This window comes from Orbicella franksi, chromosome 4 (genome assembly GCF_964199315.1).
Source record: "Orbicella franksi chromosome 4, jaOrbFran1.1, whole genome shotgun sequence".
Lineage (NCBI taxonomy): Eukaryota > Metazoa > Cnidaria > Anthozoa > Scleractinia > Merulinidae > Orbicella > Orbicella franksi.
Genome location: NC_138148.1, coordinates 26,306,425 through 26,319,669, shown reverse-complemented (window position 1 = coordinate 26,319,669; position 13,245 = coordinate 26,306,425). Strand labels below are relative to the sequence as shown.

At 37.4% G+C, this 13,245-nt stretch overlaps 2 protein-coding genes across 4 annotated transcripts in view; one reads left to right on the top strand and one right to left on the bottom strand.

The window, feature by feature from the left end:
- LOC145485239 (uncharacterized) overlaps positions 1-12,188 on the bottom strand; it is a 35,467-nt gene extending 23,279 nt beyond the window's left edge. For 2 of the 3 annotated variants that reach the window (XM_081463943.1, XM_081463944.1), the window contains exons 1-2: positions 12,017-12,188; positions 11,743-11,880 (exon numbers count right to left, since the gene is read on the bottom strand). In XM_081463943.1, coding sequence (XP_081320069.1) covers positions 11,743-11,880; positions 12,017-12,188 — 310 coding nt within the window. Of the gene's footprint in view, positions 1-11,061; positions 11,881-12,016 lie in introns of those variants that run through there. The other variant, XM_081463942.1, reaches the window with a different exon arrangement.
- Positions 132-10,192, top strand: LOC145485117 (anoctamin-10-like). The gene is made up of 13 exons (XM_081463794.1): positions 132-579; positions 719-763; positions 1,849-1,974; positions 2,322-2,511; positions 2,762-2,940; positions 3,614-3,913; positions 5,003-5,136; positions 5,661-5,803; positions 6,195-6,328; positions 6,469-6,540; positions 7,512-7,636; positions 8,212-8,379; positions 9,095-10,192. The coding sequence occupies exons 1-13, from the start codon at positions 409-411 to the stop codon at positions 9,258-9,260; spliced, it is 1,953 nt and encodes a 650-aa protein (XP_081319920.1). The 5' UTR covers positions 132-408; the 3' UTR covers positions 9,261-10,192.
- Positions 12,189-13,245: the final 1,057 nt, after the last annotated feature.

Here is a 13,245-nt window from a genome sequence, read left to right as displayed (position 1 = left end):
ATTCTCATTGCAAGGTCTTCCCTGTTTTCGGGCCGTTACTAAATAGAAGCAACATGAGCAGTGTCGTCTATGATTTGCTCATCAAATCTTCTCACAGTCTATCTCTCCCGATAGTATTCAAATTAAGACTTAACCCACCCACCCCTCTCCCCCCGCCCCCAACCCGCGCGATCTCTCCTGCTTCACCTCTACTGCTAGATGGAGGAAACTCGAGGACCACCAAGTCAACAGTGAGGGAGAAGATTTGATGAGCAAATCATAGACGACACTGCTCATGTTGCTTCTATTTAGTAACGGCCCGAAAACAGGGAAGACCTTGCAATGAGAATACCACCTGAGGGAGGGTAACAGGGGACCTTTTGACACGAGAAAGCGTGACATTGCTCTCTCCCAAATAGCGCAAACAAAATGGCTGGTGGAGAGTATCTTGTTTGCTTCTCGGAGAAATGTGAAAAGGAAGACATAAAACAGCACATCATTGATTGCTTAACCCTTGCTAAGTTTAGCGTATCACGAGAAGAATTTGAAGGAAAAACGTTGCTAACCGTCGGTGCTCCTTTCGAAATTCTAGCTCAAAAGGTGAGGTTTCATTTATTAACTACCAGCTCCCCGGGATTCAAACAATTTGCTTGCGGATAGGCTTAAATTTCTTCCTTGTTTTGTTTTGTTTTGCTAAATAATTTGAAACAATAATTATTAATCATAAACGATATTTTAGGCGGACGAAGTTGGTTTGGAGAAAACCACGACGACTGAAAACAAAGTAAGTTCTGGCTGCGCATAAACTAATTAAATATTTATGACTAATAAATATGCACGCCACGTCCACTATTAAAGGATTTTTTGTTTCCACTGTATTGGTTTATTCATGCATAACTTGTAGTTACCAGATCAGGTACCATAAATCCTCTATTTAGACCTCAGGGTCAAGAGTGTAAGTACTAATTACATTTCACTGGTACTGTAAGTGAACTTCTGCACTGCAGGTACCATTTGGCATTAACTGCTTTGGTAAAAGGAGAGGGGTGGGGCAATAAAACAGAGGAGAGATTCAAAAAATGCCTTGCTCTGAAAAGGGGAGGCTTATTTGAGAAGGGGGCTTACAGAGGCTTATGGTGTGTTTATGCCAATGTCACTCAATCTCTACAGTTTTCATACTTTTTATTTTAGCCAAAAACCATCTCCATAGATTAATTTATAATGCCAAAGTTCATAAAGAATCCATCACAGACACATGAAAAAATGGGACCCTGAACTTGCCAATTTTTTTACAAATAAATGTCTGCCAGGAGGCAACATTTGCACACTGACAATGACAGATGTATGGTCAAAACATGTCCGAAAGTTAAAAAGGAGTTTTGTTTTTTAAGGATTTCAACAATATTGCTGTTGTCTCAACCAGAAGGGATTTAAAGGTGTCACATAGACATGGCACTCATGAGAAGAACAAGAGTCTAGCTGGTTTCTCGTCTCACCCTAACCCCTTCTTGTTCATACTGCCCTTTTGCATTCACATTTGCAGTTTAATACTTGTCAGACCATGAGAGAAGACAAGGCTGCTGCCAACTCTCTCTATTGAGCTAAGTCATGACCATCAATTCGTTTTGATAGCCAACATGGGGTCCATTTCTTTCCATGTTGGTGAGGACACTTTAACAATATCTCAACCAATCCTAATTGAGGCCTTGTCTAATTTTTCCAGTTTTAGGGATATTGGATGGTTAATTAATACACGCAGGTTTTATACAATATAATTAATTACCATTCCAGCCACTTTTTATGTGCTTTGTCTGCCTGAAGAGGTACAATTTTATGGAAATTGTGACATCACATTTATTGTTTTCTTAGATCCGAGAATTTGTCATTGGTAGACTTGATGAATATGTTGGAAGTGAAGATGAAGCCACATTTTTTACATCAGCTGAAAGAGCTCATTTACTTGAGATTTGCCTGGAATCTGTACAGTATAATAAAGTAAGTGCATGCTGTATATTTTGGCCACAAAATAAAAATGTATTTGCAGAAGTTTTCTCTCGTGTCAATTCTGTGTAGGTGTGGCTTTAACTTTATAACCTTTACAGGTCTATGGGAGGGGCTCAGAGGCATCCCTCCCCCTTTTTGTTAAAAACAGTTAAGCCAAAGGACTATAAAAACTTTCTCCTCCCCCTCTCCTTCCCCCGTTCTTAAGTAAAAGACAACCCATATTAACTCTAAAGCCTGCCCCCCCCCCCCCCCACCCCCACCCCTTCCTTTTGAAGCAAGGAGAACCCATTTTCATGTTTGGCATTAACAAAAGTACTCTCTTGTTTCTTTGTGACTAGGAGCATTTAATGTCCTTTGGTGTTAAATTCAGAGGAGACGGCTCATTCATCACAGACTGTATGCATTCTAAGCCACCTATCCTAGAGTCAGCTTTTCCTCTTCATCAAGCCCAGGAACAAGAGAAAATATGGAAAAGAATGAAGCAAAATGTGATTGTTTGTCCATTGCAGGAGATCAGGGATTACTATGGTAAGTAAAATAGTGCTAGTTTATTAAAAAAGATTATTTTGTTATCTTCAATTGAAAATAAGCCTAAAAACAACCTTGAACTCTCCATGCAACTTCTAGGGACAGATAGGTTGCCATAAAAAACAAAAAACTGTTGAGTATGGTTGCCATTGTTGAGATAACTGTTATTAGTGACAGCTATGGTAGCTGCAACATGAACTTCAAACTTTCATGACAGTGTCACCTGACTATTTGATTGTTTTTTCCTTAGGAGAAGGTGTTGCATTTTATTTTGGCTGGATGACATGTTTTACCTGGACATTAGTACCAATAGCATTTGTAGGAATCCTGCTGTACTTTTTCAAGCCTCGAGGTGTCACTGTTGACGACAACCCTCTGTTACCTTTGTATGAGGTTCTAATGGCTTTCTGGGCAATCAGCTTTCTTACTGTAAGTGTGATCCCACATTGGGGACTAGATATTATTGCCAGTAGCCAGTATCTGGCTTGTGTACAGTAAGTTTGTAAGTGTAAGGCCCTCTTCATTGTGTATAAAGATGCATCAAGTTTGTGGCAGGAGACCATGGTATCTGTAGCTTGTGGTGACTACAAGTATTGTTACTTTCCCAAGATGTAAGTCTACTGCAGGTAGCCCTAAGCACTTTGTAAGGTTGCGTGGAGGGAGCGCAGCCAAATGGCTAGGGTGGTGCGCTTATAATCCAGAGTTCCCAAGTTCCCTACCAGCTACATGTTTTTGTGTTCAGTAGTCCCAAATTCAACTCCTCCACACTTTGTAAATGGCCAACTGACTAGTCTCCACCAGTTTAGGAAGTTTTATAAGTTTCTGTCCTATTTACAACTTATGCTTGATTATTTAGTGTCCCAATTTGCTCATTAGAGCAAAGTACCATGACACTTATATTAAATATAATTAAATAAATAGATTTTTTTTTTTGCCCTGGCTAAATGTGTGAAAGTATCCTTTTTGTCAGTTCTAATGCTAGAAGTCTGACAGGCACTGTATGACCCTAACAGGGAGCTTTAACCTGAAAATGCTCCTCTCAAAGTCCAGGGTGGTCCCATCCCTCTTGCTGTTAGTAAATGTTATTTATTGTTTACCATAGGTATGGAAAAGAAAAGAATCAGAATACTCATTCTTGTGGCGAACATACAGTCTGGAAAACTCAGAACTGCTGCGTCCTGAGTTCTCTGGTGAAATACGTCCTAGCCTTATCACTGGAAAACCAGAGAAGTATTTTCCCAGATGGAAAAGATGGCTGCGTCATGGCTTAAGTTTTTTGTTAACTTTGCCTGTGCTCATGTTGGCTGTTGGTGCAATGCTGTGTTCACTCAACTTCAATGGTTACATCAAAGATAAAGAGAGCCCTGTCTATATTGCAGCTTTTGCTTACTTTGCAGAACCGGTAATTTAAATTTTATGATGGACTTACTTGCATTCATCCTCAGCTGAAAATGGATACAAAAACTGAATATTAATTAGATAATAAGCACTTAATGACTGGCCCCTCAGGAAACAATGAGTTTTGATTCCCTGAGACCTAAATGTTCCCCAAGGTGAAGCCGAGGGGAACATTGAGGGTCAAGGGGAAACAAAACTCACTATTTCCTGAGAGGCCAGTCATTAAGTGTTTTGTTATACCTCCTGACTCAAAAATAGGAAAGACTATGAAAAAGTGATTTGCTTGACGCCTGCAGGGGCTGTGGTTATTGTACGAGCGGCAGTCAAACCAAGCTGCCCTACTGAAACGACATGATAACAGTCTTTTTCTTTGCAGCTAAGAAAAATAAAGAGAACGCTTAAGTTGCTTTGCCTTCTTCTAGTGCTTAACTTGAGAATTCTGGGTTTGATTTGACGAGGAACAGCATATTTTGTTGTAAATGAAACAACTATATTCCTACCTGGCGAGTGGCGACAGCAATTGAAGAGCAAGTTGCCGAACACGGGCAACCCATTTTTGGCACTAAATTAAAAGCTGGAAGACACAAACTGTTCAAATTTTCCCCTTTGGTAATCTGATATGTTTTTGTGGAATAATGAATGCCTTCTCTAGTGAGAAATGTTGCCCGCCGACTGGCACACAAATTTGCCGCTGTTATAAGGTGCACTACCTGATCACGTGCGAGTTGAAGGGTCAAGTTGTTGTTTCCCCAGGGAGTTAGTGAGTTTTGTTAGCCCTTGGGAGTTAGTGAGTTTTGACCCATGGCATGTGACACATTCTCCTCCGATCGGAAAATGTATTTGAGTTGCGAGGTATAACAATTTCATTTATCAGTTAATATTGGGTTTAGAAACAACAGGATAAATTAAATTAGTCAACAAAAATTTGTACAGAGCAAAAACTGGGCCACCGCAGCATTGCCATTTATAACAGTTTCCCCAGGTATTATATGTATGCTGTATATTAATGCCATTTTGCAATCTCCACTGATTTAATCATAATATTATTATTTCAGGTTTTTCGATCTATTCTTTTTTTTGGTCATTTCTACAGGGCCACATTTTTGCAGCTGACAACCAGTACTATGGGTATCTAATTCCTACTATTGGTCATTCAGTGGTCATCAATATATTGAACAAATTGTACCGTTCTGTGGCAAACTTTTGTACTGACTTGGAAAATCATAGGTAAAAATTTTGCCAAACCTTTTTATCAAAATAAATAAAAAGTGTAAATCAAATTGTTTATCATAATAAAGTGGGAATCAAAGTGTTAATTAAAATTATTTGACATTTACTGTTAACCCCAGACATGGCTTACCTAGAAACAATTACTAGAGACCAAGACTTAGTGTACTAATTACTAATTACCCCAGAAATCAGTTAAAGTGGCACTTTTTCAAACACACTTGGTGCAAAACCTCAAGGAATCAACTTAGCTATTGTGAACTGTGTTTTTTCCACATTTTCTAATTTACACATTCAGTTTATTGTTATTATTATTTTGTTTACATTGATAAATATTTAAAAGATGCAAAATGTCTGGGATCAATATCAGTACCTGTAGGAGTGTAATAATTGTAGTCACTTCATGCTGCAGTAACCAAAGATAATCACTGGCACCAAGAAGGCATCTAGCTCCTCTAATCCCTAGCATTAAAACACACTTCAATCTTTTCAGTATTTAACTCAAGATTGACATTTTTTGACAGGACAGAGAGGGACTGGGACAACTCGCTTATCATAAAACGCGTGTTTTTCGAGATCTTTGACTGCTTTTTACCGCTGTTCTACATTGCGTTTTATCAGCTTAATGTTGTCGCCCTGCGAAGAGAACTGGTTGGCCTGTTTTGGGGTATGTATATGTTAGTGTTTTGAGGGAGATGTTCATTATGTGCCAAGTTAGTGTCTACAACTATTTTTCTGTTATCAACGCTAAATGGAAGAAAACAAAATTCATTTTTCCTGTTTCAATGAATCAGATTCAGATTCAAATCTCAGTTCTTAAAAAAGTTTGAAAAATGAATGATAAACTACTGAAGATTTAATCTGTGGTCATCTTCCATCAGTGGCTATTGTGAAAGAGAAAAAATAAGATATATAGTAAAATCAGATTTTGCTAACAGGCAAGTCTCATTTTCCCCTTGTCTCTGGTCAAAGGATGCAGACATGTACACGTCAGACACGTATATGAATGCAAGAAACACAGGTATTGCTAATTTAATTCAATTTGTTTTTGACTCAAGGTGATGAGATACGCCGCCTCATAACAGAATCACTTCTTCCATATTTGACAGAAAAAGGCCATGTGTGGAAAGTAAAGAGAGAGTATGCTAAGAGTAAAAAAGATGCAGATGAAAAAGGTTTCATTCCTTCTCAGGTAAGGAATGTTAATCTGTTATTCCATACTGTAAAAACTTGCTAAAGTAGAAGTAGTGTAAAAGTACTAGCAAAAATATTAAAGAAATTAATAACTGTTATCAGGTTTTAAGTCTGATTTTGTACACCATACCATGGCAGGCTCAACAGGATATTGTTTTAGAGGAATATGAACAGTTTGATGACTATTTGGAAATGGTTGTGCAGTTTGGGGTGAGTGTTTATTTCACTAAATGTCACATTAAAAAGGATAGCATTAGGATAGCATTCATAAGTAACAAAGTTTCACATTGTATACAGATTTGCTTTGAATTGATTCTCTAATTTAGAATACCACAGTATCCTGCATCCATTTCAAACAAATACTCAACTAAGATTTAAACAATTACCTCCTGTACAATGTGGTAGTCACCCTTGTGGTAGTTTATTATTACCTTTATAACACCATCACTATTTAAAAAACACTACAGTAACTGTCATCTGCAAACTAAGAAACAAACTGTTCTGCAACTTCTGGTGTGGTTGAGAAACAGGCAAACATCCAAATAGCTCATCGACTGCAATTGCATAACATTATTTTGATATGCATCATAACAACATTTTCAATCCAATGAAGATTATGGTTGAATGATTGTAGTGCTCACAACTTTGAGGTTTTAGACTATTTTGAAACAAAGAATTGAAACTTGTCTTCAACAAATAAAGAAGCCTGAGGGGTGTATTACACTGTGATAAAACACTGCAGGCATTTGAGAACATGAGGGAAATGTAGAGAACATGAGGGAAATGTAGAAAACACGAGCCACAGGCGAGTGTTTTCTACATTTCCCTCATGTTCGCAAATGCCCGGAGTGTTTTATCACAGTGTAATACATGGTTTAGACTTCTTCATTTGCTTTTATTATGATATAGATTTTACACACGCAAAAAAATAAAACACGCTTTTTCTATGTTTTATACTCTGATAAAACATGGGTTTTCAACCAGTCAGAGCACACGCAGGGTCCTATCTATATTACAATGGTTAATATAAGTCAATTGTTCTGTGGTTTTGGACAATGTTGACTACATTGTAAATAGCAATTATTACATTATTTTCTTTGGCCTCATAACATGTATGATAGATCTCTCTGACCAAAATGGACTGCTCTAATTTCATGCTTGTTTATTCTCTTCGTTATCAGTATGTGACCCTGTTTGCATCTGCTTTTCCACTTGCTGCGGCTGTGAGCATTGTGTTCTTGTTCATTGAGGGAAGGGCTGACTTATTTAAACTACTTTATGTGTATCAGCGTCCAAGAGTTAGGAGGTATGTCTTTTAAGTGACTGCTAAAATTCCATCAAAGTTAACATTTAATCAATTTACATAGTGTTCGTTGTTTATGCATACAAAACGTATGGATCTTTCAAGGGGGGGGGGGCACGAAAAATCATAGAAATTCTAGAGGGAGAGGGGAAGTACTGTGAAGCCCCATGGAACAGAAAATCTAGGGGGTGGGTGGTGAAACTGGATAAGTGGGGCTTATGGATTTTTCCTTGAAAAACATTTCCATTCTTGGAGAAAACTCATCTCTGGAGAAACCTTATCTGGGCAGTTTTTCTATTGGTGACTGCTTCAAAACTCCTAGCCCATGTGCTGATACTCTTTGAAAGAGTTAACTTTTCATGGCAAGTAAAGTACTGTTGCCAGGAGGACAATCATGCTCTTAGAGACTTCCTTTAATATAGTTTTTACTTAAATGAATCCTTTGGTTTCTCAAAACTTTCTTCTTAATTTCATTTCCTGTAGGTAATTTTTCTATTGCTACTCTACTTGAAAAGAAAAACCCACTTTTGATCTTCAAAATGTTAATGGCGTTACTAATATTTTGGGTTTTCTCACAGGATGTCCAATATTGGTGCATGGTACAATGTTCTGTATACCATGATGGTTCTCTCTATGCTCACAAACAGCTTAATTGTTGGATTCTCTTCTGAACAACTTGCTGTATGGTGTCCTTGGATGTATGAGACTATTGACAATGATCAGTTCATTATTTCTGGATATGGAAGGTACCATAAATTATAACATTTTAGTCTGTCCATAGACATTAATTTTTTGCTACAAATTATTTCGTTCAAGTGCAGCAGGGAGCGCAAAGCACACAAGAGAACAGCTGGGCTTTGTTTTTCAAAAGCTAATTAACTAATTAATACAGGAGTAAGGTGATTGAGATTAAATTTTTTCTTTTATCAAAGTTTTTTTGATAATATCATTGGATTTTAAGATCAGTAGACATCAAAGCGGGAGTACAACAAATTATAAAGGAAAATGTTCTCTGCAAAGTCTCCGCTGAAAAGTTATATGACTTTAATCACTCCAATTCTTGATTAGCTTAACATGTTTTGGACAACCAGGTCATACTAGATTTTTTTATCAGAAGATTAAAATTTAATATGTTATGATTGGTTTTATTAATGAATAGTACTGTAGGAATGTTGTTTTCAAGGCTGGTTCAGCAATTATTGCTGGCTGACCAAAATCCATGTGTTGAATTTGTACTAGACAAAACACCAGTTGTAATCTAAAACAAATTCAAAACAAGTTTTAATTATTTCCTTTCTACATAGATGTGGCAGCATGAAATGTTTCACAACTTCAGTGTTGCTTGTAGACTTTAGTATTCTGTATTCAGAATTCAAAGAAATCTACCATGAAATTTTAAACTTCATGATGTCTTTCCTTAATGCTCTCATCAATTTTTTGGACTTTGTGTCATTTTTGTAGGTATGTTGTAGCCATTGTGTTTTGTATCGAGCATTTCCTTATCCTGTGTGCTGTATTTGCAAGATGCCTGGTGTGTGAAAAACCTAAATGGGTGCGCATTGCAGTGGCTAAAGAGAACTACGAGAGAGTGCAAGAAGCAAAAGAGGAGAAAGAGAAAACCAAGTAGCCAACATCATCAAAGAACTTTTGTGGATAGCCTTTCTTTTTGTTCCTGAAAGAGGTGAAGAATCGGCTAGAATTGCACTCTACAAAGAAGATCACTTTCCAGACACTTGAAAAGATCTCCAATTAGAATTCTGCCTATGAAATTACTGCTTAGAGTTGAGACCTTGAACGCATTTATTTTTTCTCAGTAATTTGGTGCTTCTCTGACTTCTATCATTGTGTACTTTTGTGTTTCACTTTGCACTAATGAAGCCTTGCATTTACTAGGGTAATCTGTAGGAGCAGCTGCATAAACTTTGAGTGAAAACCAGCAAAATCAATCTATCAATTTAAATATTTGGCTACATACTGTTAAATAATATTATTATGGAATAACTTATTGCTGCACACTTTGTCATAAAAATGAATTATTTATAGCTGGTAATTAAATTATTATTGGACAGAGAGACTGAAAAGAATAGTTTATACTTCATATTGCACTTAATTACTTGCAAAGATATGTAAAGCAAAATATATTACAGCTGTGGTGTTAAATTGAGTGTGTAGTGAGACTAGTTTGGAATAAATTATGTGGTGTTGTAGAATAATGTTGTTGTCATTATTTTCTCAATAACCTTATTTTGCTTTCATTTTTTCAATCATTCCAGTTGAATTTATAAGAGGTACACTAAGCTGCCTTGAGCACTTTGGAGTCTTAGCTGCTTTTTATCCAATGGTGTATTGCTAAAAGCAACTTATGCTTTGTGATGGAATCCAGATTTCACCATTCTAATAGCAGGTGTACATAATGTTTGTTTTGCAAAACTAAAAGAGCTTTACAACCTATCTTCCCTTAACTCTGTTCGGTTCTTCACTTGTTGGTATTTGCTTTTAACAAATAGGGCAGAAAATTATTTCTTTTTACTATTTGAGTAGAATATAGATTTTGAAACTGCAGTGAAGTAAACCATTTTGGAATCATAATAATTTATTGTGTTGAATTTATGCAAATATTTCATCTCCTGAAAACAAGCTTATTTCTGGTACTGTCTCCTGCCTTGGTGAGGTATTCAGTCGTCTCCCTTTCCTATTCATTGGATTTTTTGCTTGCACAGGTGAGAAATGTGGCACAACTTGTTCTGCAGAACAACAAGTTTAAATCTTTCATTGTCATGACTAACAGTTATGTCCCTCTCTTCTCCTAGGCTCAATTACCAGCTGCTGTTTGGGCAAGGAGCCTGCGCTCCTGCCATGAAGGCAGGAGTGTACTCCAGACTCAAATCAGCAGTGGAAATCAAGCTTACCCTTCTCCTTAATGATAGCAACTGTCTGTTAAATTAAACTTCTAAAGACCTTAACAAACAAACTGAACAAGGAACCAAATTCTCTAGATATAGCAGCAACCATTTTAGCCCCCCCCCCCCCCCCCCCCGCTTAATGGTTAGGCAGACATTTTGGGGGACTTAGAGAGAAGATATGCCAGATATGTACAAAGAAGATATGTTTACGAGGCTACAACGACAATCCTCACACCCAAAATTAATTTTATAAAATAATGCATGGGGTAATCCAAACCATGTTACAAAATTTAGATTCGAGGGAAACAAAACTTACTGGTTTCCCTGGGAATCAGCCATTAAGTGATTTGCTATGTAGCACAACAAAGACATTAGAGGTAGTCATGGGTCAATATTTGCAGGTAACAGTGCACTGTTATCCTCTAATGTCACAGCTTTGGAAACAGTTTCATTTAATAAGAAATAGAAAACATACCATGTTTCTATCAAGTTTAAGTATAAATCTACTAGCATTCTATGATGAATGCGATTCTCTGATTGGCTATGCTTCTCACTATCTATTCTGTGATAGACAGCGAGTAACATAGCTGTGTGCCCTTATTAACAAAATGACAGCCACTTCTTGGCATTTTTGAAGAGTCTGTGAGGAGTAGATTTATACCAAAACAATAGGATTATTTGCACTTGATTGCTATTTTGTGATAGTTGACTCGGGCTGTACCCTCATCAACTATCAAGCAATAGAAATCTCGAACTCATAATCTAATCGTTTAATAGAAACACAAGTGGAAGTTGAGAGAACAAGAAATGCTGTAGGATCTCAAGCTGACAGGTAAGTATTACCACAGCTTTTTTGAGTTCTCCCAAATTTCACGAGCATTTCTATAACTCAATAGAAACACGGAGGAATATTCCGTGACAACATAAAAAGAAAACTTTTTACTTTGATCATCAAAATGTAAATTCTTTTTCTTTGCACTGTCATTATGTCAACAGCTCATGCTAGCTCTGTGTTTCTATTGAGTTGTAGAAACATGATTGTAAACCAATCAGCATGCGAGTTTTATCTGGGCTATTTTCTAATATTAGATGTCTTGTGACCTTGAAGAACCCAGTGAGAGAACATGCTGTTGGGGAAAAAATTCCAGCTAAATTACAATATTGTTTGTAACAATCTTTCGCAGTGTTGAGTGAAATTCACTGTACCTTTCTGTGGAGTTCCAGAAACAGTGCTGGGAGTTGCTTGTTGTGGTGTTGCTGGGGCTGAAATAGATGGAACCACGGGTGTAGGTGACAGAAGACTATGGTTAATTGAATATTGTGGCCTTGTACTTGTATCTCTTCCTGCAAGGGAAAACAAGATAAATATCTTGTATGCAGGACAAATTTGTACCAAGTAACCAAAAACAATGAATAGGAAATTTGTAAGTAAGTACACAGACTTGCAAACAGAACATTCTGAGGGATTTGTTATTCTTACCATTATGGAGTAGACCACTTGTTGAGTGTCTGTTGTCTCTTAGGTTATCAATGTCAGGCACACCTGGGACTGGTGATTGGGTAACCTGTGGCCTTTTTGGCATCAGATACGGTGAATTTGGCACGTGATGATATAGGAATGGCGAATGAGTAAAGCCTATTGGTGCGGTCATCTCAGCTTGTACACAAGCTGCTTATCTGTTGGAGCAGAAGAAAGCACATAACATTAAATAGCTTTGTATTAAAATTAAGCTTAAACTTAAGTAAGCTCAGAGTAAATAAATTTTTGGGGCCCGTATGTGAGATCATGACTTGTGACTGTGCTAGAAGGGCTTAGAAAGCTAAAGACATTTTACTGGAAAAAATTGTAAGCCTTAGGGAAACCTTTCCATTTAAAAAATCACAATTTAACTTTTAGACAGGAAAGAAGGCTCAGCTTTCAGTAAGTGAGAACACTGGATATGGTTTGTTCAAACACCAGAAAATGTAGATTAAAACGTAGAGCAATCGGAACAAAGGTTACCTGTTTAAAGCACTAACAGCTAAAGACCGAGTTAAATTAAAATTCGTGAGATTTGCCCCAAAACTTCGCAGCAACGACACAATAACAACTAGATTCCTTGGACTCTGCGCTTTGCGGGAAATTTGGTTGCCCGCTCTATTTTCCCGCCCTTTGTGGTCGGTAAAGACCGAACGCGACCGAGAATAACATCGGAAAATGTTAACCAATTGCTATATTAGTTGTGATCGTAATAATTCTCGGAAACATTCGGGATTTCGCGGTCAGCTCAAACTCAGATGGCGGATTGTAAGAAGCGAATTATGACTGTTGAGAGTGATCCTGATTTTAATTTTATAAGTGGTGTTCGGTCGTAGAGGGTCCCATCAAAGCAGGTAAAATTGTTCTAGGATATGATCGATGAACTAGTTAAAAGATGTGCGGTCTTTTTCCAGGGGCAATGAGTCAAGGTGAAGGAAATATACAAGATTTAAGCTTATGTCATAGTTCGATAGTTAGCAAATACGGGCTCATTCAAACATGAGGAAACATGCCTGACCTCTGGTAAATGCCCCGCTAACGCTCAGGGGAATTATGGTTACTGCAGAGTTAATGAAGCAGTAAGTGAGTGACACTGAGCAGAATTCTACCATCTTGGTTTCCTTTCTTCAAAATACCTTTGCTAGGTCTTTCTACTTTTGACATTAAAATCACCAATCACCAGAGGCGTA